At 48.6% G+C, this 22,067-nt stretch overlaps 1 protein-coding gene across 1 annotated transcript; it reads left to right on the plus strand.

The window, feature by feature from the left end:
• Positions 1–1,013: 1,013 nt before the first annotated feature.
• Positions 1,014–13,260, plus strand: CHMP7 (charged multivesicular body protein 7). The gene is made up of 10 exons (XM_028114360.2): positions 1,014–1,375; positions 3,084–3,255; positions 9,446–9,631; positions 9,769–9,902; positions 10,767–10,815; positions 11,059–11,178; positions 11,463–11,561; positions 11,797–11,857; positions 12,324–12,503; positions 12,737–13,260. The coding sequence occupies exons 1-10, from the start codon at positions 1,077–1,079 to the stop codon at positions 12,787–12,789; spliced, it is 1,353 nt and encodes a 450-aa protein (XP_027970161.1). The 5' UTR covers positions 1,014–1,076; the 3' UTR covers positions 12,790–13,260.
• Positions 13,261–22,067: the final 8,807 nt, after the last annotated feature.

Genomic DNA, 22,067 nt, shown 5'->3' on the forward strand with positions numbered 1-22,067 from the left:
CTCAACTCTGGTGATCGTTACCCAGTTCCTTTAAACAGGAAACTCCTTTCATGTTTTAAATCGTTCAGTTAAAAAGAAAACCAATTTATTCTTAACACACTGGACATGTTCATTGCCAAAAAGATTTTTTGTAAGAATCTTATATAGGTGAGCTCTCATTCATTCCAACAAGATTCTAAGTTATTAGAAGGGCAGGGGTCAAGCTGTACACCTTTCAGTTTATGAACTATTTCTTCAGCACCACCATGTATCATAGCATCATATCTAAGCTATTGCACCTGCCCTGAGGGAACTAGGGACCAGGATACAGAATAGTAAATGCTAACTATGCAGTCCAGGAAAGAGATCAACGGTGAGTCAGGACAGTTGGGGAAGATTTCAACGAAGATTAGAATTGAGCTCCATCTTGAGGATCAGCAGGATACTGACACTGAGAAGGAAACGAGGGGCACTCCAGGGATGAAGGTGAGAAGCAAGAACAGTAGAAGCTTATATATCTTTCAAAAGTAGTGTGTTCACTGTCACAGAGCTTGAGTGGCCGACGGTTGTTTATCCGCTGACATTACCGTAAAAGGAAGCTATTTTGGAAGTTTAAGGGTCGGAAGTAGAGGCTGGCGGAGGAGCCGTGCAGTGACTCACCAGCGTTACTGGCGCCTCTGGCGCCCCTCGGCGGGACTCTACAGTCCCACACTCGGAAACCTCCACAATTGAGGGGCCTAAGCATTAGCCTCTCTATAATGCGTCGCCAAACTCTATGATCCTTGAGGGGGCGGGACGTTCACCTACCCGCCGCGCACGCGCGAAGCCCCACTTGCCGCACAAAGACTGCAGGAGGAGGTGTCGGCGCAAGCGCTTTGAGTCTCTCAGAAAATAGGGTCATCATCCCGCCTCCTGGCGCAGGGAGGGCGGAGAGAAGCATGCGCTGAAGAAGGCGCGGGACTTATTTCACGCTGGGGGTGGCGATGACGTAATGACAGAGGAGGAGGTGGTCAAGGAACGGAAGCCGGGAGGGAACTAGGGCGGAAGGGAACCAGGGCCGGGGTTGTGTTCGGAGCCTTGGCGGCGCTGGGGTTCCGATGTGGTCCCCGGAGCGGGAGGCCGAGGCCCCGGCCGGGGGAGACCCGGCGGGCCTACTGCCCCCCGAGTGGGAGGAGGATGAGGAACGCATGTCTTTCTTGTTCTCCGCCTTCAAAAGGAGTCGCGAGGTGAACAGCACCGACTGGGACAGCAAGATGGGCTTCTGGGCTCCGTTGGTGCTGAGCCACAGCCGCCGCCAGGGGGTGGTACGCCTGCGTCTGCGGGACTTGCAGGAGGCCTTTCAGCGCAAGGGCAGTGTCCCGCTGGGGCTGGCCACCGTGCTGCAGGACCTACTACGGTGAGGGCGGGCCCGGGCCAGGGGGCGGGGGTGGCTCCCTGAGGGTACCGCGCCCGGCCCAGGGTCTGGACCGCAGGAGCGGATCTGTGTTCAGTACGCACAGGAGGACAGGAAGGAGGCTGGGTTAGGGGTGTGGAAGGAGAGGGAGACGGGGCATCGGGCAAATTGCGGGGCCAGGATTGTCCGATTAGATCAGATTCAGACGGCGGGAGGAGAAACCCGCCTGGCAGAGGTGACAATGACTTGTCTGGCTTGGAATCCCGTTGTGTAGTTCTTTCGTAGGGGCTTCCAAATTTGAATTACCCTGGCACAGAAGGTCTGCGAGATAGGATTTATCGAACTAAGGAATGTCAGGACTAAGAAGAGGGCACTCGTGGGGAAGACGCCTGTGGGGATCTTGCCAGCAGCCCCCAGCGCAGGTCATGTGTCTGGCCTGTCTTGGCTTGTCCTTGCCACAGGCTGGTTGAAGCAGAGGACATGAAGCAGGTTGAGGGCTTTACTGGGTACCTTGGTGCTCTGAGAAGGTTCTGTAGGTGTTACTTGTGCGACAAGTGCAGGGTTTTGGAGGTACCTGAGGCGGTAGCATGGATATGCATCTAACAGATGTACCGCATCTTAATAGTATGCAGGTACTTTGCATACACCATTCGTCTGACCTCCTCAGCAGTCCTGAGGGAGAGATGATAGAATTATCCTCAGCAGACACAAGAGGGGACTGAGACTGAGATCAAGCAACTTACTCGAGGTGACACAGCTAGTAAGAGGTAATGCCAGGACTGGACCCCCTAGTCTCCTGATTCTAAAGCATTTGCAGATCCCATTGTACATATGCTGAGAGGAACCTAGCTAGCATAGTACGTCCTTCAGTGAATGCAGAAAGTCAACTTTGATGTGCTGCTTTGAGTTTGCTGCTCTTCCTGATTAAGAGGGCTCCCTTAAGTACCTTTCCATTGGCTGACACTGATGGGACAAGCCATTTCTGAAACTTACTGTTTCTGAGAAAGTGTACTGCACCAAGTTGAAGGCCAAATGGTCTGGGTTCAAATCCTGGCACTGCCACTTGCTAAATTATATGCCCCTCTTTAAGCTGCAGTTTGACCAACTATAAAATGATGATGATAATTGTCCTTAGGTTTATCGTGAGGATTTGAAACATATTCCTTACATAGCCCTTAGCATAGTGATTAGTCCATGGTAGGCATTCAGTAAGCATAGCTGCTTCTTACCAGTACCGTAAAAGTGTTTCTGTCCTATCTCCACCCTAGCTTAGGAATAGCAGAAAACCTCTTCTCCGACCATCTTTAGATATTTCCTTAGGTCTTGCATTAACAGTGACCCATTATTGTTATTTTCATTTTATCATATTGAGCTGCATTTGTAAAAGGAAGTCTCAAGGTAGGCTTTGCAGCCTTAGTGGAGAGCTTGCATTTTGGAGCCAAGTTATAGTTTAGATTTGGCCTCTCTCACCTCAGTCCTTCAATTTTCTCATTCACTAACATGCCAGCAACAATATCCATCTCACAGAGTTGTCGTGAGGCTTTCGGCTGGAGCATAAACAGTGCTGCTCATAAGAGCTGGCACAGAGTAGGTGCCTAAGAAATGGTGTTAATGATGATGATGATCAAATTTGTCTCTTGGGGGAAGGTGGGGACTGGAATGGGACACTGCATTAAGCCTACTATATGCCTTTTTCTTTCTTTGCCTGCAGTCGAGGGGAGCTGCAGCGGGAGTCAGACTTCATGGCCAGTGTAGACAGCAGCTGGATCTCCTGGGGGGTTGGAGTCTTCCTGCTGAAGCCCCTCAAGTGGACTCTTTCCAACATGCTAGGGGATAATAAAGTTCCTGCCGAGGAGGTGCTTGTAGCTGTGGAGCTGCTTAAGGTGGGTGCTCAGAAGGGAGAGGTCTGGATATCATCTGCGGTGATGACAGGATCCTCCACGTTCCTGTGTGTATCCTTAGAAAAAGAACATCCTTTTTGCATGGTGACAGAGTTGATAACTGAGTTTATCTGACCTTTTGTAGCATTATTTTGTTGTTAGTTGGATTGTACGTTTCAAAGGTGATCCTCCGTCTTGGAATTGTCTATAACATACAGTTGATTACTTTTTGTAGTTGTAGATATTAGTGATAAACTAAAGTTTAGAAAATTCTTTGCCTTTTGTAGTTTCCTGGTAAGAATTTCTCAGGATTTCCGAGGACCTTGTGACTTCAGCTTTGCCTTCTCTTAAATCAGCAGACGAGGTTCAGATTTCCTCCTCTGTGACTGTAACCCTCTCCCCTTCCAGCTTACTGATGGTTTTAGTTCCACTGAAGAGGCCACCAGGTCCTTGGTCCCTTCATGCTGTCCCGGTCAGTCAGCTTCCTCCTGGCCTGCCTTCCCTAGCCAGCCTAGAGCATGCACCCAGCTTCTATGCAGCTCCCTCGGGCCACCCGAGACACCAGCACATCCCCTGCCGTAGATCAGTCCTACAGTCTGCCATCCCTGCTAGAGAAAATCACCCTGTCACCAAGACCGGGGTCCCTTTCACGGTGCCCAGCTCTAGGAGGGCCCTCACAGCCATTTCTCACAGCCCAGTTTCTTGTCCTTTCCCAGCTCCCTCACACATGCCTTCCATACACCACCTCCATGACTGCTGACACATGCCTTCCATACACCATCTCCATGACTGCTGACACATGCCTTCCATACACCACCTCCATGACTGCTGACACATGCCTTCCATACACCACCTCCACGACTGCTGACATTTCATTGACTTAGAATCGTCTATGTCAGGCCTTTGGTTTTCTGTCCTTCTACATCCAGTGTAACATCTTCTTTCTGAGCCTTTATTTCTCCCCAGGGTCAGAGGATGAGGTGTCTGTCTTCTCTTCCACACAGGCTCTTGAGTCTGTCTCTACCCTGCTGTCCCTCTTGATCTATATATTGCATCTCCCTCGCTTGGTGCTTTCTTTCCTCACCCTCTAAGCCCTCTCAAGTTTTTCCCATCACAGAATGACTCCTTTGTGGGACCTGGCCACTGTCTTGTTAGTGCTCTGTTTCTCTCCTTCTTGACCAAGCTTTGTTGTTACCACTTGCTGACCTTCCAGTGCTCTTTAACGCAGTGCACAGCTGCTTCAACCCCACCACTCCACCAAAACTGCTCTGTGTGTACCTGTTTACAAAATTGACTGAACACCAGGTAGCAGAAGTATACCATAGATAGTACTTATTTTTGAAACTCACAGACCCAGCCCAACCTCAGGACCTTTGCATAGCCCCAGAGGCTTCCACACAGCTGGAGCCAGCTCAGCATCTTCATCCCTTATCCCAACAGAAGCTCCAGTTTCTTTTCACCTTGACAGACCCCCAACCCTCTCTACCTGAGATTGAGGTGGAGGTCTCCAAAATCTACCACCTCTCCCTGTCCCTCACGATTTGAGCAGCATGTGTCTGCTTCAAGGGAAGGGCTCTTTCCCTTCCCCCACCCACATGGTTGTCCTCCCACCCAGTGCCCTGACCTCCAGGACGTAGTAGCCAAGGCCATGCAGAAACTACAGGATGGTTTGTGTGGTTCTGGGCCAAGTTCCATTCGTCTTTGCCGTCTTTTACCTCAAGTGTTTTCCAACCTGGAACAAAGGGAGGTAGACTCATTTATCCCCACAGATGTGGTTTTGGATTCATAGTCTTTTGAGAACAAAGGCGGAGATGGGGGTGAAAGTGGAATTAATAACATAGATCTTGGGGCACCTGGGTGGCTCAGTCGGTTAAGCAGCTGCCTTCGGCTCAGGTCATGATCCCAGGGTCCTGGGATCGAGCCCCACATCGGGCTCCCTGCTCGGCAGAGAGCCTGCTTCTTCTCCCTCTTCCACTGCCTGCCTCTCTGCCTACTTGTACTCTCTTTCTGTCAAATAAATAAATAAAATCTTTAAAAAAAATAATAACATAGATCTTCCAAGAACCAAAAATAATTTTTAACTGCAGGGTAGTTTAATCTTATTTAAGTAGAAAAATAAATCTCTCTCTGCAGCAGCCTGGTACTGTTCAATCTATACCCAGTTTACATCACGAAACAGAGCGCTTAACACTCAAGCTCATTCCGTTACATCTGCTTTCAAATATATGGTGACTTCACTGTTTTCTCCTGAGATGGAACTTTGTTTCCCTGTGTGAAACTGAAGAGTCTTGTCTGGGTATTTTTATAAAATAAAGCCTACTTCTGAGGTAAATTGATTTTCCCAAGTCTAGACACAGAAAGCCAATAACTTTTTTATTTTATTTGAAAAAATACAAAAAAGTGAAAATTGCCCCTAAGTCTTGCTATTTAAAATAATTATACAAAGAAATGAACGTTTCCTTTCTGTTCATCCCATTTCCATCTCTTTGGGTGCATTCCTTTCTGTTCATGTGTGCACACACATGCATGCTCGGGTCTTCATGTATTTTCTTATTGACCTTGTCCCACATCGTTGTATGTTGCTTTCTGTTTTATTTTGTTGTTAGCATTTAATGCTTCCTGAAAATATTATTTGCTTGTTTACTGATTTATAATCTGTCTCTCCTACCAGAAGGGAGAAGTTCCATTGGCTCTGGGACTCTGGGAACAGTGCCTGCTACATAATAGAGAGTCAGTAAACATTTGTTGAATAAATACATGAATGTACACATACATACAAAAATTTGCATGCACACACACTCCATTTTTTCCAGAAAGAGAATCTTACTTTACCTATTGGTCAGCAACCTGCCTTTTTTTTTTTTATGCTTCAGTATGTTATGAGCATCTTTCTAGGCCCCTACATAATATAGATCTACTTCATTCTTTCGGATGGCTGCATAATAATCTATAGATACACCACAATTTTAGCAATAGTTACCACAGAGTTGGATGTTTAAGTCATTCCAATTTCTCTATTACAAAAAAAAAAAAAATACTTCTTTGACAGCCTTATGTATACATCTGTGTACTTCTATTTTTATTTTTAGGGAGTTGATTTCTAGAAATGCATATGTACAGAAATTGCCAAATTACTTTTCAGAAGTTTGTACTAATTCACACGTTCATTAAAGTGTTCAGTCTCCCCACATCCTTGCCAGCACTGGATAACATGAGTCTTTTAAATTTTGCCAATACGATGAACAAAAATGATGCTTCCTATTTGGGATTTGAGCAGCCTTTCCCGTCTGCTGTCCATTTACAAATCCCCTTCTGTGCGTTGCCTGTTTATATCTTTTGCTTGTTTTTATATTGGAGCGTTTGTCCTTTATAATTAGGAGTTTTTTTAATGTATTAGGGGTAGATATATATATATTTAGTGTTAGGGATGTAAATATTGTTTTCTGGTCTCTTTTTTGCTTTTTATTTTTATTTATGATGTCTTTTACCATAGAGAAGTTTCCATGTTTCTATAGTCAGATCTCTAAAAATTTTCCTTTATGGCTACTGAATTTCTGTTCTTGCTTACAAAGGCATCCTCCACTTCAAGGTTAATTAGATTTTTAAAATATTTTCTCATGGGCTCCTGGGTGGTTCAGTTGGTTAAGCATCCAACTCCTGATTTCGACTCAGGTTGTGATCTCAGAGTCATGAGATTAAGCCCTGCGTTGGGCTCTGCGCTCTGTGGGGAGTCTGCTTAAGATTCTCTCTTTCCCTCTGCCCCTCCCCCCACTCCATCTTTCTCTCAAATAAATAAAATCTTAACAAAAAAATGTTAATAAAAAAAATGTTAAAAAATATTTTCTCAGGGCACCTGGGTGGCTCAGTCGGTTAAGCATCTGCCTTTGGCTCAGGTCATGATCTCAGGGTCCTGGGATCGAACCCCACATCGGGCTGCCTGCTCAGCGGAGAGTCTGCTTCTCCCTCTCCCTCTGCCCCTCCCCCCAGCCCCCTGCTCGTGCTCTCTCTCTCTCTTTCTCTCTCTCAAAAATAAATAAATAATCTTTTCTAAAAAAAGATTTTCTCAATTTAAATTTCAGTAATTTGGCATTGTTTTTGTATATCTGGTAAGGAAAAACGATTTTTTTCCAAACAGATAGGCAATTATCTTAGCATCTTTTTTTTTTTTTTTTTTTAAGATTTATTTTTCTCTTTAAGAGAGAGAGCCCACACGAATGGCAGGAGGGACAGAGGGAAAGAAACTCATGCTGAGCACGGAGCCTGATGCGGTACTCAATCTCAGGACCCTGAGATCATGACCTGAGCAGAAATCAAAAGTCGGACACTCAACCGACTGAGCCACCCGGGCGCCCCAACATTGTTTATTAATATTGTTTGCCATTCATCTGTTGGTGTGGACACCACACTGTTCTTACTACAGTAGCTTTATAGTAAGTATTATTATCTGACAAGGCAGATAAATCAAGTGAAAACTTTAGTCTCTATCGTATTAGACTCATCTGTTGCCTTTGACGCTATTGACCACTCACCTCTTAATTTTCCACTTCTTTGATTTTATGGTCATTACACTGTGGGTTCTCCTTGGCTCTCCCTAAGTGGTGCTCTGGGTCTCTTTTGTGAGTTCCTTCGTCTCTTAAACATGGGTCTTCCTTCAGCTTATTACTTTGTTCTCTGAGTTTCCTTGGGTAACTCATTTACACTTGGGATTTGAGTTACCTTCTGCATGCTTGAGGACTTTCAGAGTTATATATTCTATCCTGGTGTCTCCTTTGAGCTTCAGATTTTATATCCAGTTATCTGCTGTATGTAGCTTCTTGGATGTACCTGAGGCATCCCAAACAACATGCCCAAAATGGAATGTTTGTCTTTCCTATAGAATATGCTTTTCCTTCTGTGTCCTTGCTGTTAATTAATAGCATCACATCCACCTGGTCACTCAAGCCAGAACCCAAGAGTCATCCTGGACTCCTCTTTCTCCTTCCACCCCATGCCCAGTTACTAGGGACTGCCTGTTTTATCTTCTGGATTTTTCTTGAACCCATCCCTTCTCTGTCCCTATCACCACTGCCCCCATTCAGTCCCTACTAGTCTCTTTCATAAATGGTTTCCCTGCCTCTAAGCCTAGCTCCTACAATCCGTCCTTTCCCGCTTGTTAGCTAGATCTCTGTTAATCCAGCCTTGGCCTTTCCCTTCCACGACTACCCACCATCTGCAGAGACAGGACAGGAAAGAAGACACTCGAGCTTGTATGAGAGAGAAGTGCTCCTGCTCTCTCTCCCCTTCCTGTCCACATCCATAAACACCGTACTGACTCATACTCTGTGCCATTGCTCATGACCATCCCCCTTCCTGAGATACCCTTCCCATTTACTTTACGTGGGAACTTACTCAACCCTTCGGAATTCTGCTCAACAACCATTTGTCCCCCCCCCGCCGCCAAGCAATCTCTGAACTCCTGGCTGTTCCTTCCGCAGACTTTCACAGCACTCTGTACATACCTCAGTAAGTATTTCTTATTTGTAGAAGACTGAGAGAGTAATTTCCATCTAGGAAGAACACAGTGGCATTGTTTCTTGAAACTTATATTAGGCTCTTCACAAAAGCCCTATCCCACTTCGTTGTCACATACTTCTCTCTTGAGACTCTTTATAGACTCAGTAATGTTCTTGTTTGCATTATTGCCAGTTGGCATAAAAATGGAGAGACCGGCATTGGAAGGGAATTTGGATGTCATCTCCACCTTCTTCAGTTTGTGAGAGGGATGCTGAGGACCAGTGCGACTGACTGGTCCAGGGCCGCATAGGCAGAGCTGAGAACCAGGCCTCAGCTCTCGGTCACAGTTGTGCCACCACACCACCTTGGGCTCCTCCTCCTTCCCCTGGGCTGGGAGACCCAGAAACATAAAGTCCCACATGGACATGCAAGCACAGAGCTGGCTCCCAATATACATATCATCTCCCTCCTTTCATCTGTATATACCAGACTTCCCTCTGAGGTTTAGAGAAGAAACCTAGAAAGTTCTAGAAAAAGTTTGAGTTTCTTTTTCCTTGTCCAAAGCTGCTACTTTAGGGGCGGCATGGCCAGTGCTCCCTGCTCTTGTCTTGCGTGATCCTGGTTTGGAAACATGGGGTCAGGGCTCACAGGGCTCTGTGGGCGGTGGCCAGGCGTGTAAGCACATTTGCTTCCCCTGCAGGAGAAGGCTGAGGAGGTGTATCGTCTGTATCAGAACTCCCCTCTCTCCTCCCATCCTGTGGTGGCCCTGTCAGAGCTGAGCACCCTCTGTGCGGGCTCCTGTCCAGACGAGAGGACCTTCTACTTGGTGTTGCTGCAGCTGCAGAAAGAGAAGAGAGTCACAGTTCTCGAGCAGAATGGGGAAAAGGTATGGAAGTCCAGCCGTTCATTCACTGGCTCCCCGATGGCTTATTAAGTACATACTGACGTGCCCGCCGGCATTCCTGCCTGGGGATTTCTCAGCATTTGTGGTAGGGGCCCCAGTAATTTGTCCCTGTCCCTCAGATTGTGAAGTTTGCCCGAGGGCCACATGCCAAGGTCTCTCCTGTCAACGACGTAGATGTTGGGGTATACCAGCTGATGCAGAGTGAACAGCTGCTCTCGCGCAAAGTGGAGTCCTTGTCCCAGGAAGCAGAGAGGTAACTACCCCTGAGCTGAGCACCCTCCAACCCCCACCCTGGCTGGCCCTCACAGCCAGCAAAGCATTGGTGTTTGTGGGCTTTTTTCAAAGAAAAAAAAAAATTTTTTTTTTTTTTTTTTTTAATTTTACTAATTACAGAGTACTAACTGCTCAGTGCAGCAATCTTGCAAAAACAAGACTGTCACAAAGGAAAAAAAATGAATTTTAATTCTTCCCCCCCAAGATTACATCTGTTAGCGTTATGTTTATCGTCCTCTGTGCCAGCATCCTTTTAACCAGTGTCTCTCGAGCCAGGCCTTGTCTTAGGGAGTTAGGAATACCGTAGTGAACAAGGCAAGTGTCTGCCGTCCAGTCTCTTTCTGAGGGATTCCTGCTGTTCCCCTTAGATGGTGAAGACATCCCTGCTAAAGGTACATGAACACTTCTCCAAAACATAGGGTATATGGACATTGAATTAAAATGCCCACTCCTCCTTACAGTGAGAGAGACCCAACATTGTGGGAAAGCCAGGGAATATGTCCAATGCCATTGTTGGTGTTAAGAATTGATTCCTTATCTCTTGGCTCCTGAAATGGGACTCTGTTGTTAAGGTGCCTTGTTGGCATGTTCTCTTTCCCTGGAGGCTGAAACAGCTTATCCTTGGCCAGTTTGCCTTTCTCACATGCATATGTTCAAGTTTATATCTCAGCTTGCTGCGGGAGTTTGCCAGTGGGCTCTTGGGCATTGTTTTTCTGGCCATTGGGTAGAATTGATTTGATTTTTAGATTTGAAATTACCTTAATTAAGTGGGACTCTCGGGGACTCTTCAGGACACTGCCATCCTATGCCACAGTCATCTTGATCTGTCCCCTGTGTTTGGTAGGTGTAAAGAAGAAGCCCGCCGGGCATGCCGAGCAGGAAAGAAGCAGCTGGTGAGTTTTCCCTCTTCCCCTCCAGTTGTGTACCTGTGCCTTGGGCTGGCAGTGGGTGGTGGTGCCCCAGCAGTTCGGGGAAGAGCTTGGGACACGAGGGGAAACATCTGCAGGTGGTCTGGGTACCACAGCTTGCTTTACAAATGAGAGAGGAGGAGAAGGCCTGGGGTGGTCTTACCACTGAGAAAGCCTTGTTTCCTCTGGCCCTCTGGCCCACCTGACCAAGTCTCCATGCCCCCCTAGGCACTGAGGTCTCTCAAGGCCAAGCAACGGACAGAGAAGCGCATCGAGGCCCTGCATGCCAAGCTGGACACTGTTCAAGGCATCCTGGACCGGATCTATGCCTCACAGACAGACCAGATGGTAGCCACCGCCCCTTTGCTCCAGTATCTGGGCCTTCTCGCCGGCATACCCTCCTCAGTCCCTGCACTGTGGCTGTGCTGTTTGGAGGAGGCCTGGGTTTTTTTCAGGATCGGGTTGGGAGTTTGCTTCTCCTGTTGGGAAGTTTTGGCCTCGGTGAACATGGGATGAATCAAGTGCGGGCAGTTAAAAAAAACCCCAGAGTTATCATTCGGAGATGACACGATATTGGTATGTATTTTGCCCAGTGTTCTTCATTTGCACTGATAACTTTGCTTTCTTTTTAGGTTTTCAATGCCTATCAGGCCGGGGTAGGAGCACTAAAACTCTCCATGAAGGATGTCACAGTGGAGAAGGCAGAGAGCCTTGTGGATCAGATCCAAGAGGTATAGGAAGGGGCCAGGGAGGAAGAGCTACAGAAGGACGTTATTAAGGGCAGGTGTGACTTTGCAGCACTTCCTCTTTTCCCAAACTGGACTCTTTCCCTTGGGCACTCGAGGAAGATTGTCTTGATTCTCAGACAGGGCAGCATGACTTGGTAACCCTGAACATTGAGCCCGAAAGGCCGAGACCCTCAGAGGTGCCACTCCGTGTTCAGGGCTTGGTGCTTTTCTCTTACAGCTGTGTGACACCCAGGATGAAGTTTCTCAGACTCTGGCTGGTGGGGTAACCAATGGCTTAGGTGAGTGGACAAGACAGTTCTTTTCGTCCTTCCTCCCTAAGAGGCCTGCCCTTCCTTGTGCTGTGATGGGTGGGATCATAGATCTGCTTCTCCTAGTGCAGGCAGGGCTCTCCTCTCTGGGGCTCACCCGCCTTGGTAGACTGTACCGTTAACCTCTCTGGGCTGCAGCGACCTTGACTCACTAGACTTCCGACTGGAAGATCCTCCTTTAAGGGCAAGGGGAAGCAGGGTCAGTTCTGTGGTGTTAGCAGAATATATCCCCTCGATGACTTAGCTCTGTGTGTGGGAAAAGAGTATTTGCTTGGAGTTGCCCTCTGCCTCCCGACTCATACGATTTTTCTGACCTACAAGGAGGCCTGGACATCTTTGGTAAAGCTGAGCTGAATTATGCCATCTTCAGTCCTTGGCTCATGAATGCATTTGCTCCCTGGACTTTATATGTCCTCATGCCATCTTTTCTTTCCAGATTTTGACAGTGAGGAACTGGAGAAGGAATTGGACATCCTTCTTCGGGATACCACCAAAGAACCTTTGGATCTGCCTGAAAACCCCCCTGAGACATTTTATACCAACAGTGTGCCTAACCCTAGGATCTCGGATGCTGAACTTGAAGCTGAACTTGAGAAACTGTCCTTATCAGAGGGAGGTATGGAACTATACTCCCAGGGTTGCCGGTGGGCATGGGGCCCTCTGGTTGACAGTAGCCAGGCATAGGGTTGGTGAGTTCCAGCCCCGGTACTCAATTTGCCAGGGTACCAAATCCTGTGAGGGAGTTGCGGGCTCATTATTTATGTGAAGACTCGACCCCTTAAACACTGGGATGCTTTTCATCCTAAAGGTCTGCGTGCTGTGGAATTCAGTCATTTCTTCTCCTTACAGGTTTGGTCCCAAGCAGTAAATCTCCAAAAAGGCAATTGGAACCGACTCTCTAAAGCCATTCTAGGACCCTCAAGTGAAGGACCCTCGTGTAAAAGAGAGACCAGGCTTGTGTGTGTGTGTACATAGTTATTTAAATGAGAAACTCTCAGAATTTGTTGGGAAGAGGAGGAAGGAGAGCTACTCTGATTTATCTTGGATGCTACCACTCACCACAGGACAGATGTCATTTCTGGAAGCATGCTAGCAAGGCATGCTCCCAGCTGGTGTCATGGACCTGCCTTCTCATCTTTATAGTGCCACAATTTATACGGTTCCGTGTTTGACCTGTCGTCTCTCATAGCCTGCAGTTCTTGCCATTGGCTCAGTTAGGTTTGTCTTCACCCGCCAGCTTTGTTCCAGCCAGTGAAGGTGAAAGAGTTGCAGCTTTGCCAAATCAAAACCAGTCCCTTCTCCCCACCCCACTGCTTTTTCCCAAGGACTTTATTCTGTCTGTAAGGTCAAGTAAACGACTTGTTCCAGTCCTACTCTGTTTTCATTGGTAATTTGAGGAAGGAGAATCAAACAGCTGCCATTTTATGGAGGAACGTACAGTGTGAAAGGTTGTTCTGTGGGGTCACTGGCCAGATTCTCCAGGTGTTCAGAAAAAGAGGTCACCCCTGAGTGTCAGAGTCACAACAGCTGGTGAGGGGGCTTGTGTAGTTGGTGGACGCTGCTGCCTCTTCCATCTTACGCAGAAGATCTTCGGACTGGAGAGTTATTCTGAGTCTTTTGAACTAAGGGGGAGAAGCCCAGGTGACTGTAGGGCCCCGGGAGTCCAAACTCCAGATTTTTGTTAACAAGGCACAATATTTGCCTTGCCCCCATCATGGAATAACTTAACATATAACTTAAATATGTGTATCAGAACAAGCCACACAACCACACACCTCCCCTTCTTGAGCCTGGCACACAACAACAGGTTCTTGGTTTGAACTTCAGAAGCATTTCACTTTGTAGCCCATTGCTCAGGGCAGGGGATCTGAGCCAGGATGTGCAATAGAAGCAGAAGATTGGGGCCTTCCGCCATGTCTGCTGTGTGCTTCCCCCGTCCTGCACCACACCTGACCTGCCTCCTGACGCCCTGTCTCGCCTGGGGAGGATGGTACGCTGGGGCGGGGGGGGGGGGGGCAGACAGGAGGGTCTGAATGTTCTGGCAACAGGGAGAAGAAAGGAGGATAGCCCACTGCCACTCTGCTGCCACAGTACAAGTATTTCTGCCTGGAGCCCTTTGCCCTGTCCCTCCTCGAGGTGCTGCAGAGCCGAGGGAAAGAATTTGCTCCAGGCCAGGAGCACAAATTACTGTTCAATTTCTCTCCTACTTGACCTCGGTAAACTGAAATGTTGGGGGTGAAAAGAAACAATCACTATTTTTTCTTTTTTATCTGGTAAATAATTAAAAGAAAAAATCCGAGTGCTTGTCCTTGTCTCTTCTTAGGTTATATAGAGTTTCTTGTGCCCTCATGCCTCCCCACCGGCGCCTGCAGCATAGACACACTCCAGGTCTTTGGCTGATGGCCGCGGGAGGACGAAGTATCCGCAGGAGTGTGAGTGCCAAGCTGGGCGCTGCCGACTGCTCGCTCTCACACCGACGCCATTCCTGTTCCGGGGGAGGAGGCATTCTTTGAAGGGCCTGGGTTCAAGGAGGGTGCCGTCATCTTGTTCATTATTTTCCATGGCCTGTTCTCTCTCAACGACCCCTCTGCCTGTGTGACCGTACCATAGTTTAGTCTGGCTCAGTGCTGGCTCAGTGTTCACTCAGCGCCTGCTACATGCCCAGTGTTTGCAATGGCTGGCGGGGGAGGCTGGGTGCAGAGCTCGGAACAGGCTGGAAGGTCTACCATAGCACTGGGTTTGCAGCTGTAGGGGAGTCAACGAGCCCAGAGCAGAAACAGCTTGGACGCAGAACTCCGTGAAACAGGTCAAGTGCTCTGAGGAAGGCGTGTCATAGGGGTCAAACTGAGTGACCTGAACTTTGTGCATCTCTTCTTACCTGGTCTCATGTTACTCTTTATTTCTCACTGGTCGGAGCTGCTGAGGAGTCCTCGTTGAAATGTTTTAGTCTGGTCCCTTGCTGTGCTAGAAGAAACGAGAAAATGTTGAGTCTGGGTTGGCTGGTGCTGGCTGCATTTCTGCACGTGATCCCCATGAGGGCCTGAGTCCTGTGTCAGGATTCTCTCCTCTTGAAGGAATGGACTTGGTTTATTAAGGGAACTGGTGAATTTTCTTAATGTGTGGAGCTATATTGGGCCCAGATGAATCAGGCTCGCATACTGGCCTCTTAAAAGTGGAGTACCCTTCAGGGTACAGATAAAGAGCTAAGGAAGTTCCCAGAATAAATACTTGAAGTTGGAGGACTCGGAGGGCTTCGCTGAAGAGATGACATCCAAGCTTCCATTTCCCTTGAGTATTTTCTTGGGTGTTCAAAGTCTTGTAAAGCAATCTAAGTGTTAAAATATCTATCCATCATTCTGCTAAGAACATGTAGGGAGAGAAAATACGAATCAAGGAGTGACTGGTCCAGAGCATCAGGAAACCTAGCTCCCATTCTTGCCTCAGCCACTAATGAGTTGTATGGCTTTGGGCCTGCAAGCCTCTCATTTCTCATCTGCAAAGTGAAGCAGACAGACAAGAGGACTCCTGAGATTCTTAGTCTCCCTGCATGTGGTCTGCTTCTCCTTACTCCTGAACACCGGCTGCCTTGTGACGAGCCTGGAAACGTGGCTGGAGAGTCCGCAGTCACTGCCTGCTGGGGGACTGTGGCAGTGTGCAGGGAGCAGGTGTGGGAAGAGGGGACACACTACCCATTTGGGGAGGTGGAAGGAAGGGGGGCGAGCACCCAGGAGCTGGGTAGGCTCTCCAGTCAGACACCTCTTGTCAGAGGGATGACTTATCACTGCCTGAAGGGCTGAGAGTCCAAGGCTGAGCAGGCAGCCCCGTCCCCTGCCCCCGGAAGAGGTCATGATATTCTGGTTCATGTGCTGGAAATGTCATCAAGACAATCTGAAAAGAGAAAGAACAACAAAGTTGTAAGAAAGTTGAGGCGACTGGGAAAGCTACTGACTCCCAAGGAATCCAACCAAAGCTTGGCTGTGAGGTTTGTGGGTGAATTTGACAACCTTCTTTGCTTTGGAGGGATTTTGTTTTCCCCACCAATCTCTCATTCTTACCGCCACCATCTCATTTTTATTCAAGCTGCAGCGCCTCTTTGGGGAAAGTGTGGTTCCCGTCCTCCTGCACAGAAACAACACATCATCACAGACACCTCGGACAGGAGGAGAGCCGGGAGCCCTGGCAAGTGGAGGCGAAGCCTCCGTTTTACAGATGAGGACACTGAAGCATAGGTGACCTGCCCAGGGTCACAGAGCTGGCTGGAGAATTTAGGCTTCCAACTCAGTATTCTCTCTGTTAGAACAGACTACTCTTTTTTTATTTTATTTTATAGAACAGGCTACTCTTAAAGCAGACTTTCAAAAACAATGTAACTCCAAAAGCCCTTCCTGTGGCTGGTGGGTGGCGTGTGTTAGCGCTTTGGGTTGGCAGACGAGCTTCCTTCAGTTCTCAGTGCTACAATGACACAGACATCTAGGGATGGAAAATCCCCTCTCAAGAGATACCAGCTGGCCAGTGTCCAATTTTTAGGGAACTCAAGGACAGTCTTGGCATTGTTCTTTTGCTGATATTAACCATGAAGGTAACTCTTTTGACTTGTATCTGTAGCAAAAAACATCATCTGTACCAAAAACAAATCCCAGCCATGGGCTGCACAGAACTTTCTAAAGGAGCCAGACTCAGAATCCTTGCAAGATAACCAATGGTGTGATTAGATGACTTGGTACCCCTAAAAGCACCCGGTGAACTGCAGTGTGGATGGAACCTCAGCTAGTGGATTTCTATCCCTGTGAACAGTATAATGAATGTAGGCTGGCTTCCTGGGTTGTCACGTTATGAGGTAGCCTAGAAACTTCCTTATACATGTGGGAAGAGTAAAATCTAGCTATTCAAACATATCATGCAGGGCGCCTGGGTGTCTGCCTTCGGCTCAGGTCATGATCCCAGGGTCCTGGGATCGAGCCCCGCCTCGGGCTCCCCGCTCAGTGGGAAACCTGCTTCTCCCCCTCCCACTCCCCCTTCTTGTGTTCCCTCACTTGCTGTGTCTCTCTCTGTCAAATAAATAAATAAAAATCTTTAAAAAAAAAATCATGCTGAAGTCCTTAACCCTGGAAAGTTAAAAATTAATCAACAGATTCACATGGTGTGCCTAGTAGGTGTGAGCTAACAAATCGGTGGAGGAAAGAAGGAAGTTTTAGATAGGTTCCCTGCCCTGCAGGTACTTAAAGAAGAGGGTCTTAGTTCAGAATGCTATAACAGCATATCACAGACCAGATGGCTTAGAAACAACAAAAATTACCTTGCAGTTCTGGAAGCTGGAAGACCAAGATCAGAGTGCCTGAAACGGTCTGGTTCTGGTGAGGGCCCTCTTTTGGCTGCAGATAGCCACCTTCTTTCTTATATCCTCACTTGATGGAAAGAGGGCAGGGGAGCTGTCTGGTGTCTCTTTTATAAGGGCAGTAATCCCATTCATGAGGGCTCTACCCTTATGACCTGATTACCTGCCAAAAGCCCCACCTAGTAGTACCAGTATATTGGGGCTTAGGATTCCAACATAGAAATTCTGGGAAGGACACAAACATTCAGTCTATAACAAAGAGTAATTCCATGATGTTAGCATGATGAAGGATGATTAGTACAGCACTAAGCATCTGCAAAGCAGGGGTTGGATGCATCAGGAACAGAATGTCCAATCTTAGACTCTAGCTCCTATTTTAATGCAACAATAATAACAAAAAGCAATAGCTAACATTTATTGGGTACTTACTGTCTTCCAGACACTATGTGTTGCAGACTGGATTCTCCAGAAGCAGACCTGGACCCAGAGTTGGGGGTATCAGGGCTCAACACCTGTGAAGGGAAAAGGGAAGAAGAAGATTGGGGAGAGGAAGAAGTCAATCCACGAGGCAAGCCCCCAAAAGCCTTGGCCACTCTGGCAGGAAATTCTAGAATGAATTTGCCCATTACTGCCCCATGTCTGGCAGAAATAGCCAGGCCTTTATCCATCGCCACCCCTTTCCCTCAGTTATCAGATTTCCCTGGAAAGGAAGTGACCTCAGCTGGAGCAGCTTTCTGCAGCTGGGGCAGCCCCTGAAGGAGTCAAAAGCTGGCTGGCTGGTGGCTGACCACACTCCCTGCAGCTGGGCAGCAAATCCTTGAAGAGAGGCCAGGGCAGTGCATCTTCATGACTACTACCATCCTGTGCTAAACTCTTTGAATGTACTTAATCTCCAATGAAACAGGAACGATCATTTCACAAATGAGTTAATGGAGGCTTAGAAATGGCAAATAATTTGTCCAAGGTTACCAGTGGATGATTGTGATATTGTGATGTATAAGAAGACATACATAGTCGGTCTTTATCCCATTTTTGGCACAGAGATCCTAAAACCCTTGAAATTTCCTAAGTGATGAGAGTAGAAAGGAGTGTTGATATTCTTAACCAGCCCCTTTCAACCACACCTGAGTTTATGTGAATGAGATGACTTTTGGAAAACACCTAAGGATGGGGGTTGGATGCCAGAGGAACTAATCTTGTGATTAGAGGGTTGAAACTTTCTGTCCCTACACCCTCACCCCCCAATCTCTAGAGAAGGGAGCGGACCTGAAGACTGTGTACAGTCACCAATGGCCAGTGGTTTAATCAATCATGCCTAAGTAATGAAGCCTCCATAAAAGCCCAAAAGGATAGGGTTCAGAGAGCTTGCAGGTTAGGGAGCCAGAATGCTTCCACATGTCACCATGCTGGGCCCTAAACGCCAGGAGGCTAGAGCTCCTTTGTTTAGGATCTTACCCTATGTGTCTCCTCATCTGACTGTTGATTTGTGTCCTTCACTATCCTTTGGAATAAACCAATAATGTAGTGAGTAAAAGGGTTTCCTGGGTTCTGTGAGCTGCCCTAGCAAATTAATCAAATCCAAGAAGGGTATCATGGAAACCTCTGATTTAGAATGACAGGTGACAACCCGGACTTGTGATTGCAACTGAAGCAGGGTGGCGGATAAGGGAGGTCACTCTCGCTGGACTGAGCTTTTAACCTATGGAATCTGATGCTGCCTCCAGGTAGGTAGAGTCAGAATTGAGTTGAATTGTAGGACACCCAGCTGGTGGCCAAGAATTGCTTGATGGTGTGAGGAAACTTCTCCTAACCCCTGCACAGTGGAAATTGGGTGTAGAACCCCTTTTAATGATGGAAAGAGGTTTCGACTAGGTAAATCCAATTTTTGCATTTCTCTTTTACTTTTCCTCTCTTCTTCTGTTCTTATCCCAACTACTGTAAAGGTTGGCTCTCACCCTGATCATCTTACCCATTTATGAAACTCAAACACATACAGTCTTGATTTTTGTAAACCGACTGCAGCTTTTCTTCAGCTTTCATAGGAGTAAGTTCCTTTGGTTATGAGAGCACTGGAAGAGAAAATCCCAGAAACCAGAACTGAATTTGTTTTTGTTTTCTATTTACCATAAGCACTTGCTAGAGCTTGGGGTGTGTGGTGGAGTGAGGGGGTGAGGGGAGGTCCTTTTTAAGATGGATTCAAATCTAAGTTGTCTTTACCAGTTTCCAGGATTAGCAGTGAAGGGAAGGCATCATCCTGGCCACAGTGAGAGGATGACAGGAGCTGAGGTGAGAGTCCTTGCATAGTCCTAATTCTCTGCCACTAGATTCTCTGGCGGCAGACCCGACAGATGCCTCCGTCACCTCACAAATACCACTGTGGCAACAGTACATTTCTTCTCGTCCTTCCGAGTCCAGCAAGGGCCTGCCGAAGGAAAAGGAGACCCTTCTAGAAGGAAAGGCTCCAGAGATGCGGTTCAGAAATCTTGGAAGTCGGTGCTGCCCGGCCCAGCTGCCTCTGTAGCACGTGAGGCTCGGAGCGGGCAGGGCTCCGGGGCGGGTCTCGGAGGGGGCGGGGCTCAGGGGGCGGGCTCGGAGGGGCGGGGTTCCGGGGGCGGGGCTCGGAGGGGGCGGGGCGCGGGCTCGCAGTGGGCGGCCCCGCGCGCAGCTGGTCCTCGGGGAGAACCAGTTCGAGCCCTTGGCTGGCGCTTTTCCTAGGACCGTCTCGACGCAGGCAGGGAGCGGAGCTCGGGGCTCTGGGAGCAAAGGCTCGGCGCCCCTGGGGGAAGGAGGTGAGAGGGACCACTGTGCCCCGGGGAAGCCGGCGGGTGGACGCCGGGCCGCAGGGCTTCGGAGCCGGGAGCGCAAGGTGCCGGGAGCGGAGAGCCGTCGGGCGATGAAGTCCGGGTAGACCGCCGAGTCCGCTCGCGTAAGAGATCTCCCCGCCCCGCCCCGCCTCGGTCCCTGCCTCCATGCGTCCCAGATAACGCTTTCCTCTCCAGCCTGTTTCTTGCGTCCAGATCCTTCGTGTCTTCACGTCCGTCCACCGGCACAGACACTGGGCCCTCAGTCACTGTTTGTGGCCTGTCGCGCTCTACCGACGCAGGGAGGAGCCCGGGAGACCCTGACCGAAACCTCTCCGCTCCCTTCACAAGATAAAGTCTGGGACATCCAATCTTTGCCCTATGCAGGAACCCGTCCCCTCTTCCAGTGGTGGGATCCTGCCCCGGGGCACCGCTTCAGCGCAGGGAGAAAGACCCCCGCAGGAAGTCAGGGGGTATTTGGCTGATTTTCGGTAGAAGGCTGGTGCGTTTCTCCTGGCCTCACTACTTGACCCTTGCCTCTCATCTCAGCCCTGTTCCAGAGTCTCTAGAACTCCCTGCAATTAAGTTTTCATGCCGGTGCCAGAGGTCCTGGGTCCCGCAGAGGGCAGGAGTGAGGCAGGGAGGTGAGGAGGGCGCCTATGGGTCTTCATTGCTTGCATTTGCTGAGAAATACTCCTTGTGTGTGCTGCCACCCTGAACTTTTACCACCTGCGTTCCAAAGTCACCAGTGTTCTCATTTTCCTTCTGGTCATCTTGGACCATCTGGTGGCTTTGTTGGTGATGCCTTCGAAAGTGGCAGCCCAGGCAGCTGACTACTAGCCCTTTGGGGGCTTCTGTGGCATCTGAGTGGTCTTTGACACCATGTGTTTCACTGCCTCCATCCTGCACCTGTGTCTCATCCTCCTGAAGTACTATCTGGCCATGGCTGGCGCCTTCTACCACCAGCAGCCCGAAACCTCCAGGGCTTCTCTAGTGACATTGCATTAGCCTGGCTGCTGTCAGTTCTTGTCCCCTTCATCCCTATCCAGCTGCACTGTCCCTGTGCTAGTTATACAGGTGACATTTACCACCTCACCTGTCGCTCTGTGCGGCAGCTGGTGAGTGCACCTGGCTGTGGGGGGGTGGGGCATGGGGACCCTATCAGCACCTGTCCCGTCTACTCCAGGTGCTAAAGACCTTGTTTATCACCTTGGAGTCCTTGTGTGCTGCAGGCTCCCCTTCCTCCTTCTCAGCTGCCTGATGTCCTGCCCTGCTTGTTGGGGAGACTCCTTCAGCATCTTTGGGTAGTGTGGCTGGGCTAACTCAGCCCTCTCCTGTGGTGTATGTGTTTAACAGGGAGTCCCACCAGGTGTTTGTCTCACCCTGGGGCTGTTGGTCAGTAGACCAACCTGGTCAGCAGACCAGGTCCTCTCAGCTGTGCTGAAGATGGTCATCTTCTGCGATGAGCAGCTCTCCTACTACAGGGAAATGCCCTACCTCAAGGAGACAGTGAGCCTGGGCCTCAGTTAAGAGAACGTTGTTCCTGGAGAAGTTCACCTCCTGCACTCCCAAATGCGCTGAGCAAATGGCTGAAGCAGGATGTTATGAGGTGAGCCATGGAACTGGCATGCGGAGTCTGGTAGACTAGAGGCTAGGAATCGAGGGTCTCAAGTTATGGTCACCTCTGCAGTGTCAGGGATGCCCTGTGGGATCTACAGGGCATTTTAGTATCATGTTCCTGGACTCTAAATCACAAGACTCTCTCTAGGTTTTCTCTTTCATCACTGTAACTAGTTCTCATTACATGACATCAAGGCAGTCATCCCAAAGTCTTGCAGGACAAGGCATATAGCCCTTGATCAAAAATATCTTTTCTAATTCCTCACATCCTTGAAGGGAGTCAAAGTCTCTTATGCCACAGCTAAAACGTAAGCTTTACATGCAAATATTTTTTGGAGAGGCAATGTACTGTGTTATATTTACACTACAGGATAAATGACTGAAGACAGAGAAAGTGGACAGGAAGACTTGAAGGAGAGGATCT

This window comes from Eumetopias jubatus, unplaced genomic scaffold (assembly GCF_037043125.1).
Source record: "Eumetopias jubatus isolate StellerSeaLion01/CBP00866 unplaced genomic scaffold, mEumJub1_p1.0 scaffold_2, whole genome shotgun sequence".
NCBI lineage: Eukaryota > Metazoa > Chordata > Mammalia > Carnivora > Otariidae > Eumetopias > Eumetopias jubatus.

Bases quoted from the DNA above. Each gene is read 5' to 3' on its own strand.
- CHMP7 (XM_028114360.2), top strand. From the start codon at position 1,077: ATGTGGTCCCCGGAGCGGGAGGCCGAGGCCCCGGCCGGGGGAGACCCG. The intron at 11,562-11,796 runs GTATAGGAAGGG...TTTCTCTTACAG, and splicing joins TTGTGGATCAGATCCAAGAG to CTGTGTGACACCCAGGATGA. The intron at 12,504-12,736 runs GTATGGAACTAT...TTCTCCTTACAG, and splicing joins ACTGTCCTTATCAGAGGGAG to GTTTGGTCCCAAGCAGTAAA.